Genomic DNA, 25,927 nt, shown 5'->3' on the forward strand with positions numbered 1-25,927 from the left:
TCAATTCTTAGATAGCTCTGATTATTAGAGATTTGAATTCCTCATGAGGTGGTTCTAGAGTCTTTTCTTTTACTGAAAAGTCATCTGGTGTTTTATTTTGGATGCCTACTGGAACGATCCTGTCCTGTTTTTTTAATACATTTTGATATTGTCTGCTATCTTTGGGACATTCAGTAGTTATTTTCTTCATTTATTAATTGTATATTTGTTTGTTTCATCCTGCTTTTTTGTTTTATTTGGTTATGCCTGAGCAAGCGGGCTGTGCATTCTTTGTTGTTTGCTTGTCTATAGCACAATGATAATTTTCATCTCCTTTTCCAATGGTCAGGTCCAGTCACTCAGCTATGGTGAAGCAGGGCAGGTCCAGCTGAAGGGGAGGGGCTAGTATGGGTTGTTTGTGGCACATACTAGAGCTGACAGGGTGGGCTGGTAATCAGTGCAGGGCAGGTTCCTGTAGCCATGCCTGTGCTGCTTGGGGGTGTGATGTTCACTGCACAGTGCAGGTAAGCAGGAAGGAGTGGGGAGACTGTGATGTGTGGAGCTAAGATGGGTATGGGAAAGAAGAGAGGAGAGAAACAGAAGCCAAAAACAAACAAGCAAACAAACAAAAAGAAACAAAAGAGTGTTAAGGGAGCTTGCATTGGAATGGAGAGACAAGAAACCAGAAAATTGAGAAAAACATAAAGGAAAAAGAGAAAAAGAAAATAAAATAATAAAAATTAGAACAAAAAGAAAAGAAAAGCCCCCAGGGATGCCACTAGTGGGGCTGCAAAGACCGGGAAAGTAAGTCCCAGGCCATGCAGCACAGTCTGATTAGAAGGGCCTCCCAAGCCATGAAGAGAAAAAGAAAACAAACAGAACAAAACCATAAAGAGAGAGAGAGAGAAAAAAAAAGCTCTAGGGATTCCATCAGCATGGCAGTGCTGTCTGGGGAAGCAGTTCTCCAGCTGAGTAGCATTTCACCACCTTTCAAGAAGAAGCAAAGCTAGCACACAGAGCCAGGAGTTGGAGAGAAAGGAGAGGGAGGTGATGAGAGGCTGGGAGGAAACCAAAAGAAGCCAAAAAATGCAATGCCAGTAACAAACAATGGCACTGATGGAGCCAGCCAGTGTGGGCGAGGCAAATCTAAGCAGCAAAGAGATTGTGGGAATATAAATTAGTATAATACCTTCAGAAAATAGTTTGGCATTATCTCCTAGAGTTAAAGATATCCCATCTTCTCAGCAACTGCAGTTCTAGGTGGAGTAGAAACCAAAAGAAATGCACGCACATGTGCACCAGGAAGCACAAATGTGATATTCCTGGCAGTAGTCTTTATAATAGCTCCAAATTGGAAATAATCCAAATTTTAATAAACTGTCAAATGAATCGTTGTTGTTCTTAGGTGCCGTCAAGTTGGTTCCGCTTCATGGTGACCCTATGTACAAAAGAATGAAACACTGCCTGGTCCTGCACCATCCTCATAATCGTTACTGTGTTTGAGCCAATTTTTGCAGCCACTGTGTTGATCAATCTTGCCGAAGGTCTTTGTCTTTTTCACTGACCCTCTACTTTACCCAGTATGATGTCCTTCTCCAGGGACTGGTTCCCCCTGATAACATGTCCAAAGTATGTGAGATGAAAGCTTGCCATCCTTACTTCCCTGGAGCACTCTGACTGTGTTTCTTCCAAGTCAGACTTGTTCGTTCTTCTGGCAATCCATGGTACATTCAGTATTCTTCATCAAAACCATAATTCAAAGGCATCAATTCTTTTTTATCTTCCTTATTCACTGTCCAGGTTTCACATGCATATTAGGCAATTGAAAATACCATGGCTTGGGTCAGGCATACCTTAGTCTTCAAAGTGACATCTTTGCTTTTTAACATTTTAAAGAGAGGTCCTTTGATTCACAAACTAGATAGTAGACAAGATTTATCTTAGATGAAGGGAAGAACAACACACAATATAAGGGAATGCAGCACAACTGGACTAAACCAAAAGCTAAGAAGTTTCCTGAACACAACCAAACACTTCAAGGGACAGAGCAGCAGGGGTGGGGGTCTGGGGACCATGGTTTCAGGAGATACCTAGGTCAATTGGTATAACAAAGTTTATTAAAAGTTCTGCATCCTGCTTTGGCGAGTGGCATCTGGGGTCTTAAAAAGCTAGTGAGCAACCATCTAAGATGCATCAATTGGCCTCAACCCACCTGGAGCAAAGGAGAATAAAGAACACCAAAGACAAAAGGAAAATGCTAGCCTAAGAGACAAAAAGGGCCACATAAAGAGACCCCATCAGCCTGAGACCAGAAGAACTAGATGGTGCCTGGCTACCACCAATGACTGCCCTGACAGGGAACACAACAGAAAGTCCCTGACTGAGTAGGAGAAAAGTGGGGTGCAGAGCTCAAATTCTTGTAAAAAGGCCAGATTTAATGGTCTGGCTGAGACTGGATGAACCCCAGAAGGCATGGCCCCCAGACTCTCTGTTAGCCCAGAGCTAAAACCATTCCAACTCTTCAGACAAAGACTAGACTGGACTATGAGACATAAAATGACACTAGTGAAGACTGTTTCTTAGTTCAAGTAGATATACAAGACTAAATGTTTGGAGGTGAGATGAGAAGGCAGAAAGGGATAGGATCTGGTTGGATGGACATGGGAAATCTGGGGTGGAAAGGAGGGAGTGTGCTGTCACATTATAGGCATAACAACCAGGGCCACATAATAATGTGTGTATAAATTTTTGTATGAGAAATTAACTTGAGCTGTAAACTTTCACTTAAAGTACAATTTAAAATTAAAAAAAAAAAAAACAACAAAAAACAGGTCCTTTGCAGCAGATTTGCCCAATGCAATACATTATTTGATTTCCTGACTGCTCCTTCCATGGATGTTGATTGTGGATCCAAGGAAAATAAAATCCTTCACAAATTCAATCTTTTCTCTGCTTATCATCATGCTGTTTATTGATCCACTTGTGAGGATTTTGTTTTCTTTATTTAAGGTGTAATCCACATTGAAGGCTGTGGCCTTTGATCTTCTTCAGTAAGTGCTTCAAGTCCTCTTCATTTTCAACAACCCAGGTTGTGTCATCTGCATAACGCAGGTTGTTAATGAGTCTTTCTCCAATCCTGATATCCTGTTTTTCTTCATATAGCCCAGCTTCTCAGATTAGTTGCTCAGCATACAAATTGAATAAGTATGGTGAAAGGATACAATCCTGATGCACACCTTTCCTGATTTTAAACCATGCAGTATCCCCTTGTTCTGTTCAAACGACTATCCCTTGGTCTATGTATAGGTTCCTCATGAGCACATTCTTTGTAATGTCATCCATAATTTGTTATGATCCACACAGTTGAATGCCTTTGCATAGTCAATAAAACACAGGTAATCATCTTTCTGGTGTTCTCTGCTTTAAGCCAGGATCCATCTGACGTCAGCAATGATATCCCTCATTCCACATCTTCTTCTGAATCCATCTTGAATTTCTGGCAGTTCCCTGTCAGTGTACTGCTGCAACCACTTTTAAATGTTCTTCAGCAAAATTTTACTTCTGTGTGATGTTAATGATATTGTTCAATAATTTCCTCATTCTGTTAGATCACCTTTCTTTGGAATGGGCACAAATATGGATCTCTTCCAGTTGACTGGCCAGGTAGCTCTCTTCCAGATTTCTTAGCATAGACAAGTGAGTGCTTCCAGTGTTCCATCCATTTGTTGAAACATCTCAATTGGTATTCTGTCAATTCCTGCAGTCTTGTTTTTCACCAATTGCTTCAGTGCAGCTTGGACTTCTTCATTCAGTACCATTGGTTCTTGATCATATGCTACCTCCTGAAGTGGTTCAACATCAACCAATTCTTTTTGGTATAGTGACTCTCTGTATTCCTTCCATCTTCTTTTGATGCTTCCTGTGTTGTTCAATATTTTGCCCTTTCAAATTCTTCACTATATCTACTCGAGGCTTGAAGTTTTCCTTTGGTTCTTTCAGCTTGAGATATGCCAAGTGTGTTCTTCCCTTTTGGCTTTCTAATTCCAGGTCTTTGCACATTTCATTATAATACTTTACTTTGTCTTCTCAAGCCATCCTTTTGAAATCTTCTGTTCAGTTTCTTTACTTCATCATTTCTTCCTTTTGCTTTCGCTACTTGACGTTCAAGCACATTTCCAGGGTCTCTTCTGACATCCGCTTTGGTCTTTTCTTTTTTTCCTGTCTTTTTAATGACCTCTTACTTTCTTCACATATGACATCCTTGATGTTATTCCACAACTTGTCTGGTCGTCAGTCATTAGTGTTCAATGCATCAAATCTATTCTTGAGGTGGTCTCTAAATTCAGGTGGGATGTACGCAAGCTCATATTTTGACTACAGAATTTATTTATTTATTTTTGAGCACCAAAAAACCAAACCCAGTGCCGTCAATTCCGACTCATAGGGACCCTATAGGACAGAGCAGAACTGCCCCCACAGAGCTTCCAAGGAGCACCTGGTGGATTCGAACTGCCGACCCTTTTGTTAGCAGCCATAGCACTTAACCACTATGCCACCAGGGTTTCCATTTTTGAGCACACTATTTATTAATTCTGTTATAATATATATTTGAGTTCTCTCTAATTTTGGGCTATTATGAATAAAACTGCTATGGAACACCTTCCTTGATTTTAAATCATGCAGTATCCCCTTGCTCTCAACTGCCTCTTGGTCTACGTACAGGTTCCACCCATGTGGCACGACTGAATGAATAAACAGTAATATATTCATAAAGTGGAAGGCTGTCTATTAATAACAATGAATGAAATTGAGCTACACAAACATAACACTGAATGAACAATGCTAGGCACAAAAACATACTATAGGATTCTATTTATTTATAGTTCAAAAACATAAAAGTAAAGCAAAATGTTAGAATTCAAAATAGAGGCTATCTTTTGGAAGGAAGGCTTGGCTGTAATTTATAGGGCACATGAAGGGAGTGGTTTAGCATATGAAAGATTGATCTGGATAATGGTTACACAGGTGTTTGCTTTTTGGTAATTCATTGGACTATACATTCATGTTTTATCAACTTTTATACATGCAATACTTTAATTAAAAAGTTTTTTAAAAATAAACAATTATGAGCACAGTAAACTGATAAAATAGCCACACATATTTAAGGGAAAAAAATTATCAATAAATTATGCACTTACCTCTTTAGGATTAATATATCTCACTATTTGATGTGGCTCCCCTTGTCTTCTTATATTAATCACACTTTTAAAGTGTTTGTATACAGCAACATCCTAGAGGTTCAAACACGTAATATTTTATGGTCCAAACCAGATTTTTCTAGTTCTAATTGCTTTTCGCTTAAGTAGGGCAAAGATAAATAAAAACCATAAAGTAGATTTTATGTATGTAAACTAATTTTAGAAAAAATATCCACTCAGGGTTAGCTTTGACAAGTCAAGTAATATTGGTATTGTTCTCATAAAGAAGTTAACCTTAAATTTGTAATTGCATCACTAGCAACGACACCTAAAATATTCACAACTTCAGTTGGGTATATTCTCCAGAGTAATCTAAGAAAAAGTATATACAGCATAGTGGTTAAGAGCACTGAGTATGGCATAACTTTGTTTCGGTTCTAATGTTAGCACTTATTAGCTGTGAATAAAGCATTATGAAAATACCCAGATAGTGGTTCTTGTAAAAGCATTGTGCACAAGAAGGGTAGCAAGTTGCTTAACTTCTCTGTGATCAGTTTTCTCATCAGTAAAATAGAAGTGATTGTGGCTAATGAGTTAATATTTATAAAGCACTTAGAACAGCATCTGGAACAAGAAAGCCCTTAATAAATATCTTACCTATTATTATCATTACAGCACCCTCTCGGGCTTGTAATAATTCCACTGATTGACAAACCCTATGCATTTTTTACATTAGTGCAAATTTGCCCAAACAATTATCTTTAAAAACTATTTATTTGGTAATCTTTTCCTTCCCACCTCAAAACCCACCCTCTGAACCAAAAAACTTGGTGCTGTCGAGTCAGTTTCAACTCATGGCAACCCTATGCCAGAGCAGAACTGCCCCATGGAGTTTCCAAGGTCATAATCTTTATGGAAGCAGACTGCCACAACTTTCTCCTGAGAAATCCATCCCACCCCTCAAAAAAAAAAACCTTAATAACTCTTGGTAAACCTTTTTCTTTTTAGCTCATATAAAATATAAATTCAAATAGAAGTAATTTGTAACACCAATATGACAAATTGAAGGACCACTACAATAGCCTATGGAAGATAGTGCAGCCTGCTTCAACACAAACAGTATTCTTTCTGAAAGGAAGGTTTATTTCCTTCAAGAAAAAGCCCAAATCGAGTATCAAGAAAAATGTACGGTAGTTTTGCATCTGAAGATTTAAATATGTAGGTTACTTTATCAGTTACCTACTGACACGTAACAAACCACCTCAAAACTTAGCGTCTTACAGCAATGATCATTTATTATCTCTCACTTTCTATGGGTTGGCATGGCAGTTTTGTTGGATTTGCTTGGACTCATTTATGTGGCTGTAGTCAGCTGCTAGATCAGCTGAAGCTGGTGCTTTAATATGCTTCAATATCTGGGACCTCAGCTTGATTATTGGAACGTCTGGGTTGGTTGGGCCTCTCTCTCCACATAGTCTTTGATCTTGAGCTTCTTCACAGCATAGAGGTTTTAGAGTTCCAAGAGAACAAAAGTGGAAGTTCCAATATCTCTTAAGGCCTTATTTCAGAAATCATGCAGATCACTTATTCTACATTCTATCGGTCAAATTTAAGTCCTAGCAGGCCTCAAAAGGTCAAGAACAAAGTTAACCCATAAGAAAGTTCCATACATACTACAATTTCACTCAGGGCTGGACCTGAGGGACAGTGGTGAGAAAAATCCTTCCAGCGGGCAGACCTCAAGCAGCGCCCATAACTGGTTCCTATCAGGTTAATTCTTACTCATTCTGATCCTATAGGACAGAGTAGAACTGCCCCATAGGGTTTCCAAGGCTATAGCCTTTATGAAAGCGGACTGCCACATCTTTTTCATGCGGAGCAGCTGGTGAGTTTGAACTGCTGACTTTTTGGTCAGCAGTTGAGCGCTTAACCACTGTGCCACCAGGGCTATTTCCCAAGCAGTGCACCTGGTAGTATATTGTGCCTGATAGGAAATATGGCCAGAGGTACATATCTACAGATGGGCAGCGATTGATGGTTTGGCTAAATGGTCAAGGACTTGGAAAGAAAATGGCTAGAAAACTGGTGACAAGAGGTCCGGGCGAGAAGTATGTGGACAGACCTCTCCAAATGGGCATCCAGTGTTTAAGATATTTGTGTCCCATGTGAATGCTCATCTAAGAAAAATCTTAGCAGAGGAGAATCTTAACAATCAGGTGGGGAAGATGACTCATTCTTTGGAGCCATCCAGCCTTTTTCCCCAGCCACCCCTTTCCTCGCCCAATGGGCCCAAAGTGGCCATGGGAGCAGGAATGGTGGCTATTCATGGGCTCGACATGGACCTCTACTCACCATATCTGGTTACTGCCCCTGCTGAGTGCCCAATTTGCCAAAGCAGGTTTTATGTTTAAGCTAACACTGAACCCCTGATGTGGCAACATTCCTGGCAGGCAGTGGGGGAAGCAGGGAGAGCCAGTGAGTTTCCTTGGACAGATGGATTATTTGGACATTTCTATTATAGGAGTAGCAACATTTATTCTCACTAGAATTGACACTTTGTCCTTCTATGTGTACAATGCTTCTACAATAAACCACTATCTGTGTACTTTCAGAATGCGTTATTCACTATCATGATATACCACACAGCATTGCTTCTGATCAGGGAACTCAGCTCACAGCACATGAAGTACAGAAATGGGTCCATGCTTATGAAATTCACTGATCTTACCTTGTTCTCCCTTACCCTAGACCAATTGTCCTGAAAGAATAGTAAAATGGCATTTAAAGACTCAGTTATAGTATATATGTAGCATGTGCTCCAAACCAACAGCCAGTATACAGTGCTATTTTTCCCACAACCAGCATTTATGAATCTGGGAATCAAGGAATGGAAATAGAAGTGGCTCTCTCACTATATTACCTCTGATTACTCACTAGTGAAATTTTTACTTCCTGTCCTTGTACCTGTGGCCCTTGTTGATATAAAGTTCCCATTTAAGGAATGTGTCCACCAAGGTACAAGCTAATAGTTCCATTAAAATGGAAGCTGATACTGCCACCTGGCCATTTTGGGCTCCTTATGCCAGCGAACTAGCAGGCAAAACAAGGCAGTTATTGTACTGTCTGGGGTGATTGATCGCGACTATCAAGAAGAAAAGGAATTGTTGCTACAAATGAGGGTAGCGAGGATTATGTCTGGAATTCAGGGTATCTTCTGAGATGCCTCTTAGTAATCCCGTGTTCTGTAAAAAAAAGTTAATGGAAAATTATAACAACACAATATAGGCAGAACTGCTAACAGCCTAGACCTTTTACAAATGAAGGTTTTGTTCACTCAACCAGGCAAGGAACCATGACCAGTTAAGCTGCTTGCTGAGGAAAAAGGGGCTATAGAATGGGTAGTGGACAAATAAAATTATAAATATCAGCTATAGCCCCATAATTAGTTACAGAAACAAGTAGTGTTTATAAGTATTTCTTGTATATATTTTATATAAATATTACCCAGTTATTTTCCTTTCTTTTTTTCCTCCCCCATTTCTCTACAAGCAAATGTAAGATATAGTGGTACGGTTGGCAGAATGATGGCCACCCCCCCAAAAAGATGTTTCTGGAATCTGTGAATATATTACATGGCAAGGATGGATTAAAATTGTACATGAAATTAAGGTTGCTAGTTAATAGACCATGAGATGGGGAGATTATCCTGGATCATCCCAGTGGTCCCAAAGTAATCAATCACAAGGATCCTTATAAGTGAAAGAGAGAGGCAAGTAAGTTAGTGTCAGAATGATGTAATATGAAAAAGACCTGACAGGCTATTACTGGCTTTGAGATAGAAGAATGCCATGAGCCAAGGAATGTTGGCAGCCCCTAGTAGCTAGAAAAGGCAAGAAAATTGATTCTTCCCTAAAGCCTTGTTATGGATTGAACTATGGGACCCCAGATACTCCCCAGCATGTTTTCTCCTATTTCAAAACGGGCAACTGAGAACATGACACACCTAAGTCATGATGACCCTCTAAGTTTTTCTCCTTCCTCTGCCTGTCCCCTCCTTCACATACCTCTGTTAATGACTTTGTTTTGATCAAATGTTAATGACTTTGTTCTCTCTTTTAAACTGGCAAATAACCTTTCATTATGTCAGACCACCTGTGGCTTACAACCCCCACAGGAAAATTAGAGCCCCCTTTATCTGATATGTATATCTTTAGCCTAATAAAGAGATGTCTGACAGGTATTTTTGTTCACTATCCTGTAATGAATAACTTCTCTTGAGCATACCTCAGACCAAGTAACTACAAAGACACTTCTAACCCTTGTAAAATTCTATATAAGCTCTAATGTAAAATTGCTCTTTGGGACTCCATACAGACAGCCTGTGTTGCTGCTGGTCCCCAGTGATGTATGCATCTCCTGAATAAACTTCCTCACTTTTTCTGACTTGGAGTAAGTTTTATTGGCTCGACTGCTCCTGGCACAGACCCTCATCAGGTAACAAATTATATTCCAAAAAAATTTATGTTGAAGTCATAACCCCTGGTACCTATGGACATGGCCTTGTTTGGAAATAATGTCTTTGAAGATATTATCAGTTAAGATAATATGAAGTCATACCAGAGTAGGGTGGGTCCTAATTCAATTTGACTAGTATACTATAAAAGGGAAGAGACACAGAAAGAGAAAAAAACGGCCATGTGACAATAGGGTTACGCTGTAGCTATAAGCCAAGGAATGCCAAGGTCTAGCAGAAATCTAAAGGATCTACCTCTAGAGCCTTTGGAGAGAACGTGGCCCTGTCAACACCCAAGTGAGACTAGTAGGCGCCAGAACTGTAAAACAATAAATTTCTATTCTGATAAGTCACCCACTGTGATACTTTGTTATGGTAGCCCTAGGAAACTATTACAAGCCTCCAGAAAGAACACACCCCTGTTAACATCCTGATATTAACCCAATGACACCATTTTGAGCTTTTAACCTCTAGAATGTTAAGATAATAAATTTGTGTTTATTAGTAGAAAGACTAAAACTTATGCTTGACTGTTCAATAGAAACTATGGAAGCCAGAATAAAATGGAATGGCATCTTTAAGGTGCTGAGAGAAACAACATGCCAACCTCGATTTCTACACATAGTGGTAATACTCTTTGAATATAAAAATGAACTAAAGATGCTTTCAGACAAATAAAAGCTGACAGAATTTTTCACAGGAAGCCTGCCCTAAAAGAAATACTATACGGAATTCCTGAAGTTGTAGGAAAATAATACCATAGAGAAGCATAGAATTTGAGGAAGGAATAGAGAGCACTGAAAAGGGTAAATATGTAGATAAATAAAAACGAATACCAACTGTTTAAAACAAAAACAATAATGTCTTCTGAGATTTAAAACAGAAGTTTAAGTGAACTATCTGACAACAAAAGTACAAAACAGGAAAGGGGACAAATGGAGTTAACCCACTGTGAGATTCTTACATTGTTTTGGAATGGGTTAAAGCCCAAACTTAAGATAGTTGCTTATCGGTCAAGGATGCATATTGTAAACTCTAGGTTACCCAACAAAAAGAATATGTAACTGTGCTGGTTATGTGTTGCTACATGACAAACTACCCCAAAACTTAGTATTTCAAAACAACAACCACTTAATTATGCTCACAATATTATGGGTTACGAATTCTGTAGGGCATAGATAGTAGGGGAAATCTTGTCTCTGCTGGAATGGCTCAACAGGGGCTATATGTCAGGGACCTCAATTCTAGCTGTCAGCCAAGTTTCTTGGTTGTTTTTCCATGTCACATCTGCTTCCCAAGTAAAGATAGCAGTTTTACTTACAAGTTTGGTAAGTGCGCTGGAATAGCTGAAACACCTAGGACTGGCCAATCATCAATCTCTGTAGGCAGCCTCTCTATGAGGCTAGCTTGGAATTCCTCATAGCATGGCCATTTCAAGGTAGGTGTACTTCTTACACGGTACCTGGCTTCACCCAGAGTGAGCATTTCAAGAGACAGATGTGGAAGAAGTAGGGCTTCTTATGACTTAGATTTGGAGGTCCCTGAATGCAACTTTGACTACGTAATCAATAAATATTTAATAAGGAATGGATGTTATCTCTAGCATCTGCTCATAAACTTGATTTCTAAATCAAGAAATATAGCCTTGAGAGGTGAAAGCCAAAAGTGCTTATTAGGATATTCTCATCATACTAGCCATTATCAAAGTACATGACCCAGATCAGGAACTTTATAAATATTTGTGAAGCTAATAAAATAATTAATGGTAACTTTTAGAAACTTTAAAAATACCTGCTTTTAAAGTGAAAGGTGGTTATACAACTCAGTATATATACTAAAAACCACTGAATGGTACATTTTAAACAGATAAAGTTTATGGTACGTAAGTTATATCGCAAAGCTGCTAAAAAATTTTCGATAAACTCACAAGAAAACGTTTCCAGGCCTGCTGAATGACTCTGGCAGCTGCATCTTGTTTCTTAAAAAAATCTAATTTCTCTTGCAATGGCATTTGAAAGTTCTAAAAAAAAAATTAAGCAAAGAGTAATTTTAATACAATTAAAATTATTTTACATGTTGCATTATGAAACTGTCACATAACTCAATGAAAATTATATAGGGGGTTGTATAAATGAAATAATGAAAATGAGATTTATTAATTAAAAAAATAAAAGTTACCTAGTATTGGTCACCTAAACAGCAGCTTCATGAGAGAAAAGACCTGGCAATCTGCTCCCATAAAGATTGTTGTTTTGTGTCATCCAGTTGATTCCGACTCACAGCAACCCTATAGGACAGAATGGAATTGCCCCACAGGGTGTCCTAGGCTGTAATCTTTGCAGGAGCAGATTGCCAGGTCTTTTCTCACATGGAGCTGCTGGTGGGTTCGAACCACCGAAATTTCAGTTAGCAGCCGAGCACTTAGCTATTGCACCACCAGGGCTCCCTGTAAGGATTACAGCTTTGGCCACCCTATGGGGAAATTCTACTCCGTCCTGTAAGGTCGCTAGGAGTTGGAATCAACTCAACGGCACATAACACAACACGTTCCAATTTGTTTATTCTTTCTAATCCCAATAATACTGTGTAACAGATTTTACTAATATGTTTGTTTAAGTGATAATGAAACTGAGCTTCTAGGCCTAAAATCAAATATTGAGCCAATATTGGAGCCATACTGGCACAGTGTTTAAGAGCTCTGCTGCTCACCAAAAGGTAGACAGTTTGACTCCACCAGCCACTCCTTGGAAACCCTATGAGTCAGTTCTAACTCTGTCCTATAAGGTCACGATGAGTCGGAATTGACTCAATGGCAGTGGTTTTTGGTAAGCCAATATTGAAACCAAGTCTGTTCGTCTTCAAAGTTCATGACTTTACCCTACCCCATTCTATGACCTCAAATAAACCTTTTTCTAAAAATATGTATTATGCAACATTTATCATTTCAACATTTTTCAGATGTACAGCTTAGTGATATCAATTACATTAATAGGCTATACAAACTTTACTGTTAATCTATGCCAAGTTTCCCATCATCATATTACGTTTAGGAAGCAGAGACCAAACAGAAAACCTGTCTAAAGGGTATGCTATTTATAGGAAAAATGACAAAAAAAACTATTTAGATGTTTTCATTAATTTATTTTTCCTTTTGTTGTTTAAAATTATCTGGAAGCTTCAAGTTAAAGGTGTTTTGTTCCTAATTGTATATACTGTTGAGTTTTAAAAGTTGACATTTTTAAGGATGGGGAGGAAGTGCTCAATGAAAAAAACCTTTCTGGCTTTTTTCTTTATGTATAGCTTTAATAATATAGGAGATGTGAAGTCCTTGAGGTGTGAAGAAAGCATAGACCAGGGTTGATATCTAAAATCCTATCTCGTATTTAGCTGTGGGATCTTGCATAACTTCCTTAACCTTTTCAAACTTCAAGTCCATCTATGAAATATGGGTAATCATGCAGGCAAAGCATTTAGTACAACGCCTGGCTCACAGTAATCACTCAATAAATTATCTATTATTAATACAAACTTTTTTTTTAAGTAAAAATTATTCATGTCCATTATTTTGGTTGAAAACTGGTGTTACTGAGCATCTTAAACGCACTTTTTCTCTTTATTTACAAATAACTGTTAGCACAAATGAGGGTACGAAATTATATTTGGGGCTTAAAATTTTTTTAAATTTTGATCAAAGGATAGTATTTTGATATATGCTTTTTCCAGCCAGCAGGTGAAGAATTAACAGAGTACAGTTTGTCCGTTTCAGAAAAGAAAAATTGAGTGTTTTCTTTGTGAACTGTATGATAATCAGTTTTAATAATTTTCAAGGACACTGTCACTATATCATTAAAAGAGACAAGTATAGCAAATAGATTTTCCTTCTGACATTTATCATAATTTCAAAAAACATAACATCAAAATTTCAATTTTAAAATGTGAGAAAAAATTATCTTGAATTTTTAAACATGGTGGACACCTCAATTAATTACCCTCAAGTTTTCCTGTCTGTGTTCTTTTTCACCAGTCAACATACAGAATGCAGTTATTTTGGTTATTCAAAAAGAGCTACAAAATCAGGATAATATTTAAACTGTATTAGAAAAACATGTAAATATTCCCTATTTAACATATATGGTGGAGCCCTGGTAGCACAGTGGTTAAGAGCTTGGCTGCTAACAAAAAGGTCAGCAGTTCAAATCCACCAGCCAGTCCTTGGAAATCCTACTGGGCAATTTTACTCTGACCTATAAGGTGGTTATGAGTTGGAATTGACTTGACAGCAATTGATTTTTTGGTTTTTATATTTAACATACAAATACTGTTTAAAATTATTCACACTACTGTCTAGATATGTTTACTTAAGAAGTTATTCTACAGAGGTGGAACCAACATGATGCTACAGACAGAAACACCACACTGTTCCTCCACAAAAAGACCTAAAAAACTAAGTAAAACAAAGACAAACATCAATCCTGGAACCCTAAGCATCAAATGAAGATAAAGAATTCAACCAAGCACCAAATTGAATAAGAAACTGACAGAGAACAGAGACCAAGACTTGCAAATAGAGGTACCCTATTAGCTAATACAGCATGGATCCACCATCTTGGGACTCCTGTTGGAGATCAATGGATAGAGAGTACAGGTAAGCAGATTCATGGAGTGCCCAACAGGACAAAGAGCACCCAGTAACCAGTGAGACATGCTTTCCCAACCCCCACTTTGCCTCCCTCTGCTCTGCCTTTGCTGCTTCCCAGCTGGCCAATCTGTGGCTTTCCGGTGGGTCAATTCCTGGCTTTTCAGAGGATCGATTCATTGCTTCTAGGCAGGCCAAGTCCCAGCATCCCAGAGTGCCAATTTGCTGCATCCAGTGGGCCGATTCCTGGCTTCCTGGAGGGCTGAATCACTGCTTCTCGGCAGGTCAATTCCTGGCTTAACAGTGTGCCAATTCACTGCTTTGAAGCATGCTGATCTGTCACTTCCCAGTGGCAAGGTGGGGTACGGGTTCCTTGTCATGAGGATTTGTCCCACCCACACCGGCCACCTTCTTCACTACCATTTCTTTTTTTCTGTTTTTGCTTTTTTCAACCTCTTTTGCTTTCTTCCCTGCCTCTCACCTCCTCCCCCACCTTTCTCTCGAACACCTGACTCCACGTGCCATATGTGCTTCTTCTTGACAGGCTGTGAAGTGCTGCTCAGCTGGGGAACAGCTTTCCCAGTCACAGTCATCACGCTGGTGGGATCTCTGGGGCTTCTTTTTTCCTTTCTTCGGTTTGTTTTCTTTCTTTTTTCCTTTCTATTTTTCTTCATTTCTCGATTTCTCATCTCTTTCTACTTACCTTGTTTTCCTGACTCCTGAATACCTAGGGCTATGTATCATCTCCACCCCTTCTGGCCGGACTGTACTGCGAGGCTTGAGAGCCACTTCCCTAGTCTGCACAGCTGATTCAGTGGGATCCCTGGAAGCATTTTCTTTATTTCTTGTTTATTTTATTTACTTATTTATTTATTTTCTGTTTTTCTTCATTTCTTATCTCTCCACTCCAATGGTAGGCTCCCTCACCACTTTTTTTTTCCTCCTGTTTCTGTCTCCTCTATCTCTGCTTTTCAATACCCAACCTAGCTCAACACGTCACAACCTTCCCCTCCCTCTCCCTCCTGCCTATCTGCACCGTGTGCTGAACATTGTACTCCCAAACAGCACAGGTATGGCCTACAAGAACTTGCCCAGCACTGACCTGCAGCTCACCTTGTCAGCCCCAATACATGCCTCAAACAATCCATCCAAGCCCTCCCCCCCATTCAGCTGGACATGCTCTGCTACACCATAGCTGAGCGAGTGGCCCTGACCATTGGAAAGGAGGTGAAAAATAACGTGTCCACAGACAGGCAAACAAAAAGAACACACAGCCCTCCTCCTCAGACATAACCAAATAAAACAAAAAAGCAGGATGAAACAAACAAATCTGCCATCAATAAACACGGAAAATAACTACTGAATGTCCAGAAGACAGCAGACAATATCAAAACATTAAAAAACAGGACAGGATGGTTCCAGTAGGTGTCCAAAATAAAACACCAGATGACTTTCCAGTAGAAGAAAAGGCACTAGAACTGTCTGACTAGAACTGTCTGACAGGGGATTCAAATCTCAGTTTTTTTTTTTTATCCAAGAATTGAAGGAAAAAGCAGAGAAAATGAGGAAAAAATAGACAAATTCATGGAAAATAAAGAAAAAAAAGGAAGAACTCAGGAAAATAATACAGGAACAAAAAGCCAAAATAAATTCACAACTAAAAATCACAAAAAACAAAAACAACTAGAAATCCAAAAGATAAACAACTGGATTTCAGAAATGGACAGTGTCAGAAGGGCTGAGGAACAGATTTGAAACAATGGAAGACAGGATCAGTGAACTTGAAAACAAACGCCGGCATACAACTTTGTTTGAGGAAAAATCAGAAAAAAGAAAAATGAAGAAACTCTGAGAATTACATAGGATACAATCAAAAGCAAAAATCTACAAGTGATTGGAGTTCCAGAACAGGGAGAGAAAACGGAAAACACAGAGGATCACCAGAAGAACTGCTAAAAGAAAACGTCCCTATTATTATGAAAGATGAAAAGCTGACCATCCAAGGAGCTCAATGAACCCCACATAGAACAGACCCCAAAAGAAAATCCCTAGGCATACCATAATCACACTCACTAAAACCAAACACAAAGAAAAAATTCTGAGAGCAGCTCAAGAGAAACAAAAAGTCCCATACGGAGGGGAAACAAGACTAAACTCTGATTATTCAGCAGAAACCATGCAGGCAAGAAGGAAATGGGATAACATATATAAAACCTTGAAAGAAAAAAGTTGCCAACCAAGAATAATATATTCATGGAAAACTCTCGTTCTAATATGATGGTGAAATTAGGACATTTCCAGATAAACAGAAATTAATGGAATATGTAAAAACTAAACCAAACTTAAAGGAATTATTAAAGGAAGTCCTTCACTTGGAGAACAAACAACATCAGATAACTGCCTGAATCTAGGACATGAGATCACATCAGCCAGACACCAACCAAGGAAATGAATTATCAAGGAATATCCAAAACCCAAAGATGGACAACAGGGAACCAGAGACATTAATCTGCAAATGACATCAGAACAATAAAAGAGGAAAAAAAATAGTGTAAGTATAGAACTTTCTAATGGAGAGGAAGCCACAGTGATAACAAGTAATAACAGACTAGTTAAAACCTAGGAAGATAAGGGTAAATTTCAAGGTAACCACAAAGAAAGTTAACAAACCTACTCATCAAAAAAAGAAAAAACACACAAAATCTCAGTAAAAACAAAATCTACAAAAACAAAAGAAATGGAAAATGTCCACAAACAATAGGAATTCAGCATAAGGGAGTAAAAGGAAAAAAGAAATCATTAGCACCACAAAAAAAAAAAAGTGCTACAAATTGACAACAATAAACTCACATGTATCAGTAATGACACTGAAAGTAAATGGCCTAAATGCTCCTATAAAGAGACAGAGAGTAAAAAAATGCATTAAAAAACAGGATCCATCAATATGCTGAATACAAGAGACACACCGTAAAAAAAAAAAGACGTAAATTTATTAAAAATCAAAGGATGGAAAAAAATACATCAAGCAAACAGCCACCAGAAAAGAGCAGGAGTGGTAACACTAACCTCAGATAAAATGGACTTTAAAACAAAATGCACCATAAAAGACAAAGAAGGGCACTTTACCATGATTAAAGAGATGATCCAGCATGAAGGCATAACCATAATAAATGACAGGGCTCCAAAATACATAAAACAAACGCTAACATCACTGAAAAAAGAAATATACGGTTCTACAGGAATAGTAGGAGACTTTAACAAACCACTCTTGGTAAAGGACAGAAAATCTAGAAAGAAACTCAATAAAGATACAGAGGAGCTAAAGGGCACAATTAGCCAATTTGACCTCACAGACATATACAGAACACTCCACCCATCAGCTGCAAAGTACACATTCTTTTCCAACACACATAGAACGTTCTCCACAATAGACCACATCTTAGGCCACAGAGCAACCCTCAACAAAATCCAAAACGTTGAGATAATATAAAGTATCTTTTCTGACCACAACGCCATCAAAGTAGAAATTAACAACAGGAAGAGCAAGGAAAAAAAATCAGTTACATGAAAACTGAATAACACCCTCCTTAAAAACCAAGAGGTAATAGAAGAAATCAGAGATGCAATAAAAAAATTCCTAGAATCAAATAAGAATGAACACACATCATACCAAAACCTTTGGGGCAGAGCGAAGGCACTTCTCAGAGGTCAATTTATAGCAATAGATGCACACATCAAAAAAGAAGAAAGGGACAAAATCAAAGCACTAGCTACAAAACTTGAACAAACAGAAAGAAAACAGCAAAAGAAGTGTATAGCCACCAGAAGAAAGGAAATAATAAAGACCAGAGCAAAAAGAAATAAAATAGAGAAGAGAAAAACAATAGAAGCAATCGACAAAACCAAAAGTTGGTCATTTGAAAGAATCAACAAAATCAACAAACCACTAGACAAACAGACAAAAGAAAAAAGAGGAGAAGATGCAAATAACTCAAAAAAGAAATGAAATGGGGGATATTACAACAGACTCAACTGAAAATAAAAAGTATCAGGACAGAGTATTATGAAAAACTATACCGCAGCCAATTTCAAAATCTAGAGGAAATGGACAAATTTCTAGAAACACACTACATACACAAACTATCACAAATTGATGTCATAAATCTGAACAGACTCATACTAAGAGAAAAGATTGAACAAGTAATAAAAAAAAAATCTCAACAACAACAAAAAAAAACGCCTGGCCCCGGTGGCTTCACTGGAGAATTCTACCAAATTTCAGAGAAGAGTTAACACCACTACTAAAGACATTTCAGAACACAGGAAAGGATGAAATACTCCCAAACTCATTCTATGAAACCAGCATTTCCGTAAGACCAAAACCAGGTAAAGACACCAAAAAAAGGAAAATTACAGACCTACATCCTCAGGAATTTATATGCAAAAAACATCAACAAAATTCTAGCCAATAGAATTCAACAACATATCAAAAAAAAATAATTCACCATGACCAAGTGGGATTCATACCAGGAATGCAGGGATGGTTCAACACTAGAAAAACAATTAATGTAATCCATCATATAAATAAAACTAAAGACAAGAACCAAACGATTTTATCAATCGATGCAGAAAAGGCATTTAAGAAAGTTCTACACCCATTCATGATAAAAACTCTCAGCAAATTCGGAATAAAAAGAAAATTCCTCAACATAATAAAGGGCATTTATACAAAGCCAACACCCAACAGCATCCTAAATGGAGAGAGTCCCCTTGAGAATGGGAACCAGACAAGGATGCCCTTTCTCACCACTCTTATTCAACATTGTGTTGGATGTCCCAGCCGGAGCAATTAGGCTAGATAAAGAAACAACGGGCATCCAAATTGGTAAAGAAGAAGTAAAAGTATCTTTATCTGCAGAAGTCATGATCATATATGCAGAAAACACTAAAGAATCCTCAAGAAAATCACTGAAACTAATACAAGAGTTCAGCAGAATGTCAGGATATAAGATAACATACAAAAATCAGTAGGATTTCTGTACACCAACAAAGAGAACGTCAAAGAGGAATTCACCAAATCAATGCCATTTATGATAGCCACCCAGAAGATAAAATACTTAGGAATAAGTATAACCGGAAACGTAAAAGAACTATACAAAGAAAACTACAAGATACTACTGGAAGAAACCAAAAGAGACATACCTAAGTGGAAAAACATACCTTGCTCATGGACAGGAAGACTCAACATTGTAAAAACATCTATTCTACCAAAACTGATCTATAGATACAAAGCAATCCTGCTCCAAATGCCAATGACATTTTTTAATGAAATGGAGGAACAAATCACCAACTTCATATGGAAGGGAAAGAGGCCCCGGATAAGTAAAGCATTCCTGAAAAAGAACAACAAAGTGGGAGGCCTCACACTACCTGATTTTAGAACCTCTTATACAGCCACGGAAACCCTGGTGGTGTAGTGGGTAAGTGCTGCGACTGCTAACCAAAGCGTCGGCAGTTTGAATCCACGAGGCACTCCTTGGAAACTCTATGGGGCAGTTCTACTCTGTCCTATAGGGTTGCTATGAGTCGGAATCAACTCGACAGCACTGAGTTTGGCTTTTTGGTTTTATACAGTCACAGTAGTCAAAACAGCCTGGTACTGGTATAACAACAAATACATAGACCAATGGAACAGAATTGAGAATCCAGACATAAATCCATCCACATATAAGCAATTGATATTTGACAAAGGCCTAAAGTCTGTTAAAAGGGGAAAAGACAATCTCTTTAATAAACGGTGCTGGCATAACTGGATATCCATCTGCAAAAAGATGAAACAAGACCCATACCTCACACCATTCACAAAAATGAACTCAAAATGGATCAAAGACCTAAATATAAAATTTAAAATGATAAAGATCATGGGAGGAAAAATAGAGACAATGCTAGGAGCCCTAACAGATGGCATAAACAGTATACAAAACATTGCTAACAATGCACAAACACCAGAAGAGAAATTAGATAACTGGGAGCTCCTAAAAATCAAATACTTATGCTCATTCAAAGGCTTCACCAAAAGAGTAAAAAGATTACCTACAGACTGGGAAGTCCGATCAGTGTCTGATCTCTAAAATCTACATGATACTGCAAAAACTCAACTACAAAAAGACAAATAACCCAATTAAGAAATGAGGAAAGGATATGAACAGGCACTTCACCAAAGAAGACATTCAGGCAGCTAACAGATACATGAGGAAATGCTCATCATCATTAGCCATTACAGAAATGTAAATCAAAACTACAATGAGATACCATCTCACCCCAACAAGGCTGGCATTAATCCAAAAAACATGAAATAATAAATGTTGGAGAGAGTGTGGAGACACTGGAACACTTATACACTGCTGGTGGGAATGTAAAATGGTTCAATGACTCTGGAAATTGATGCGGCTTTTCCTTAAAAAGGTAAAAATAGAACTACCATACAATCTAGCAATCCCATTCCTTGGAATATATCCTAGAGAAGTAAGAGCCCTCACATGAATAGATATATGCACACTCATGTTCATTGTACCACTGTTCAAAATAGCAAAAAGATGGAAACAACCTATGTGACCATCAAAGGAAGAATGAATACACAAATTATGATATATTCACACAGTGGAATACTAGGCAATGATAAAGAACAACGATGAATCCATGAAACATCTCATAACATGGATAAATCTGGAAGGCATTATGCTGAGTGTAACTAGTCGTAAAAGGACAAATACTGTATGAGAGCACTATTAGAAGAACTCAAGAAAAGGTTTAAACACAGAAGAAAACATTCTTTGATGGTTACAAGGGTCGGAAGGAGAGAGAGTGGTATCCACTAACTAGATAAAAAAAAAAAAAAAAGAACTAGATAGTACACAAGAATTCTCTTAGGTGAAGAGAAGGACAACACACAATACAGGTGAAGTCAGCACAACTGGATTAAACCAAAAGCTAAGAAGTTTCCTGAATACAACCAAAAACTTTGAGGGACAGAGTAGCAGGGCTGGGGGTCTAGGGACCATGGTTTCAGGGGACATCTAGGTCAATTGGCATAAAAAAATGTATTAAGAAAATTTTCTGCATCCCACTTTGCTGAGTGGCATCTGGGGTCTTCAGCACTAGCAAGCGGCCATCTATGATGCATTAATTGGTCTCAATCCACCTGGTTCAAAGGAGAATGAAGAACACCAAAGACATAAGGTAAATATGAGCCCAAGAGACAGAAAGGGCCACATAAACCAGAGACTACATCAGCCTGAAACCAGAAGAACTAGAATGGTGCCTGGCTACCACGGATGACTGCCTTGACAGGGAACACAATGAAGAATTCTGATGGATCAGGAGAACATTGGGATGCCAATCCCAAATTCTCGTAAAAAGATCAGACTTCATGGCCTGACTGAGGCTAGAGGGATTCCGGGGGTCTTGGTCCCCAGACCCTCTGTTAGCCCAAGACTGGAACCATTCCTGACGCCAACTCTTCAGACAGGGATTGGACTGGACTATAAGACAGAAAATGGTACTGGTGAAGACTCAGCTTCTTGGCTCAAGTAGACACAGGAAACTACGTGGGCAGCTCTTGTCTGGAGGCAAGATGAGAAGGCAGAGGGGTACAGAAGGTGGTTGAATGGACACTGCAAATATAGGGTGGAGAGGAGGAGTGTGCTGTATCAGGAGGAGAGCACATAGGAGTACACAGCAAGGTATGTATAAGTTTTTGTATGAAAAACTGACTTGATTTGTAAACTTTCACTTAAAGCACAATTAAAAAAAGAAAGAAAAAATCTCTGGCCCAGATGGCTTCAGTGGAGAATTCTACTAAACATTCAGAGAAGAACTTACACCAGTACTACTCAAACTATTTCAGAACATAGAAAAGGAAGCGATACTTCCGAATTAATTCTATCAAGCCAGCATAACCCTGATACAAAAACCAAGCAAAGACACCATGAAGAAAGGAAATTACAGACCAATATCTCTCATGAATATAGATGCAAAAATTCTCAACAAAATTCTAGCCAAAAGAATTCAGCATTATATTGAAAAAATAATACACAGTGACCAAGTAAGATTCATACCAGGTACAAATGATGGTTCAACATTAGAAAATCAATCAACGTAATCCACCACATAAATGGAAGAAAAGAATTACATGATCATCTCAATTGACACAGAAAAGGCATTTGACAGAGTCCAACACCCATTCCTGATAAAAACTCTCAATAAAATAGGTATAGAAGGGAAATTCCTCAACATAATAAAAGGCGTCTACACGAAACGAACAGCCAACATCATTCTTTATGGAGAGAGGCTGAAAACATTCCTCTCAAGAACAGGAACAAGACAACAATGTAGTTTATCTCCACTTCTGTTTAACATTGTGCTGGAAGTCCTAGCTAGAGCAATAAGGCAAGAAAAAGAAATAAAGGCATCCAAATTGGTAATGAAGAAGTTAAATTGTCCTATTTGCAGATGATACAATACCATATATAGGAAACCCAAAAGACTCCATGAGAAAACGACTGAAACTAATGGAAAGATTCAACAGAGTAGCAGTATACAAGATAAATGCACAAAAATCAGTTGGCTTCCTATACACCAATAAAAAGAACAACAAATAGGAAATGAGGAAAACAATACCATTTATAATAGCCCCTAAAAAAAAAAAAATACTTAGGAATAAATCTGACCAGGGATATAAAAGACCTAAACGAAGAAAACTACAAAACACTAAGAAAACTACAAAACACTACTGCAAGAAACCAAAAGAGATCTATATAAATGGAAAAACATACTATGCTCATGGATAGGTAGATTCATTATTGTGAAAATGACAATTCTACCCAAAGCAATCTACAATTACAATGCAATCCCTATCCAAATACCAACAACATTCCTTAAAGAGGTGGAAAAAAACAATCATTAACTTTATATGAAAAGGGAAGAGGCCCTGGATAATCAAAGCATTATTGAAGAAGAAGAATAAAGTAGGAGGACTCACACTACCTGACCTCAGGACCATATATGTACGGTAATCAAAATAACCTGGTGCTGGTACAAGGACAGACACATTGACCAATGGAGCAGAATCAATAACCGAGAAGTAAATCCATTCACCTACGGTCACCTGATCTTCGAAAAGGGCCCAAAGTCCATCAAATGAGTAAAAGACAGTTTTTTTTTCTTAATAGATTTTATTATCCCAGTTGACGTAGATGTCCCCTGAAACCATGGTCCCAAACTCCTGCCCCTGCTACGCTGGCCTTCAAAGCATTCAGTTTATTCAGGAAACTTCTCTGCTTTTGGTTTAGTCCAGTTGTGCTGACCTCTCCTGTATTCTGTGTTGTCCTCCCGTTCACCTAAAATAGTTCTTATCTATTATCTAATTAGTGAAAACTCCTCTCCCTCCCTCCCTCCCCACTCTGGTAACCATCAAAGAATATTTTCTTCTCTGTTTAAACCATTTCTAGAGTTCTTATAATAGCTGTCTCATACAATATTTGTCGTTTTGCAATTGACTAATTTCACTCAGCATAATGCCTTCCAGATTCCTCCATGTTTCATGGATTCATCATTGTTTTTTATCGATGTGTAGTATTCCATTGTGTGAATATACCATAATTTATTTATCCATTCATCTGTTGATGAGCACCTTGGTTGCTTCCATCTTTTTGCTATTGTAAACAGTGTTGCAATGAACATGGGTGTGCATATATCTGTTCATGTAAAGGCTCTTATTTTTCTAGGATATATTCCAAGGAGTGGGATTGCCTTTTTGTAGTTGAGTTTTTTGCAGTATCATGTAGATTTTTAGAGATCAGACACTGATAGGAAATGTCATAGCTAAAAACTTTTTCCCAGTCTGTGGGTAATCTTACTCTTTTGGTGAAGTCTTTGGATGAGCATAGGTGTTTGATTTTTAGGAGCTCCCATTTATCTAGTTTCTCTTCTGGTCTTTGCGCATTGTTAGTAATGTTTTGTATACTGTTTATGCCATGTATTAGGACTCCTAGCCTTGTCTCTATTTTTTCTTCCATGATCTTTATCGTTTTAAATTCTATATTTAGGTCTTCGATCCATTTTGAGTTACTTTTTGTGCATGGTGTGAGGTATTGGTCTTGTTTCATTTTTTTGCAGATGGATATCCAGTTATGCCAGCACCATTTGAAAAACAGGCTATCTTTTCCCCCATTGAACTGACCTTGGGACTTTGGCAAATATCAGCGGCTCATATGTGGATGGACTTATGTCTGGATTCTCAATTCTGTTCCATTGCTCTATGTATCTGTTGTTGTACCAGTACCTGCTGTTTTGACTACTGTGGCGGTATAATAGGCTCTAATAGGTAGTGTGAGGCCTCCCACTTTCTTTTTCTTTTTCAGTAATGCTTTACTAATCTGGGGCCTCTTTCCCTTGCATATGAACTTGGTGATTTGTTTCTCCATCTCATTAAAAAATGTCGTTGGAATTTGGATTGGAATTCCATTGTATCTATAGATTGCTTTTGGTAGAACAGACATTTTTACAATGTTGAATCTTTCTATCCATGAGCAAGGTCTGTTTTTCCACTTATGTAGGTCTCTTGGTTTCTTGCAGTAGTGTCTCGTAGTTTTCTTTGTATAGGTGTTTTACGCCTCTGGTAAGATTTATTCCTAAGTATTTTATCTTCTTGGGGGCAACTGTAAATGGTATTCATTTTGTGATTTCCTCTTCAATGTTCTTTATCTTGGTGTAGAGGAATCCAACTGATTTTTTTATATTTGTTTCCTGATACTCTGCTGAACTCTTCTATTACTTTTAGTAGTTTTCTTGAGGATTCTTTAGGTTTTTCTGTGTATAAGATCATGTCATCTCTTCCTTACCAATCTGGATGCCCTTAATTTCTTTATCTAGACTAATTATTCTGCCTAGGACCTCCAGAACAATGTTGAATAAGAGTGGTGATAAGGGGAATCCTTGTCTGGTTCCCATTCTCAAGGGGAATGCTTTCAGACTCTCTCCATTTGGGATGATGCTGGCTGTTGGCTTTGTATAAATGCCCTTTATTATGTTGAGGAATTTCCCTTCTATTCTTATTTTGTTGAGTTTTTACCACGAATCGATGCCGAACTTTGTCAAAAGCCTTTTCTGCATCAATTTATAAGATCACATGGTTCTTGTCTGTTGTTTTATTTATATGATGGATTATATTGTTTTTCTAATGCTGAACCATCCCTGCAGACCTGGTATGAATCCCACTTGGTCATGGTGAATTATTTTGTTGATGTGTTGTTGAATTCTATTGGCTAGAATTTTGTTGAGGATTTTTGCGTCTAAGTTCATGAGGGATATCGGTCTGTAATTTTCTTTTTTGTGGTGTCTTTACCTGGTTTTGGTCTCAGGGAAATGCTGGTTTCATAGAATGAGTTTGGGAGTATTCCATCCTTTTCTATGCTCTGAAATATCTTTAGAAGTACTGGTGTCAACTTTTCTCTGAAAGTTTGGTAGAACTTTGCAGTGAAGCCTTCCAGGGCAGGGCTTTTATTTGTTGGGAGTTTTTAAATTACCTTTTCAATCTCTTCT

General features: G+C 38.1%; 1 protein-coding gene across 1 annotated transcript in view; it reads right to left on the reverse strand.

The window, feature by feature from the left end:
- The window catches only part of C7H11orf65 (chromosome 7 C11orf65 homolog), a 54,237-nt gene extending 42,536 nt beyond the window's left edge, over window positions 1-11,701 (reverse strand). Inside the window, exons 1-2 of the mRNA XM_003415617.3 lie at window positions 11,618-11,701; window positions 5,178-5,270 (exon numbers count right to left, since the gene is read on the reverse strand). Of these exons, the coding sequence (XP_003415665.1) occupies window positions 5,178-5,270; window positions 11,618-11,701 (177 nt within the window). The remainder of the gene's footprint in view (window positions 1-5,177; window positions 5,271-11,617) is intronic.
- Between the last annotated feature and the right edge of the window lie 14,226 nt (window positions 11,702-25,927).

The sequence above is a fragment of the Loxodonta africana genome, chromosome 7, assembly GCF_030014295.1.
Source record: "Loxodonta africana isolate mLoxAfr1 chromosome 7, mLoxAfr1.hap2, whole genome shotgun sequence".
In the NCBI taxonomy this organism is placed as follows: Eukaryota; Metazoa; Chordata; class Mammalia; order Proboscidea; family Elephantidae; genus Loxodonta; species Loxodonta africana.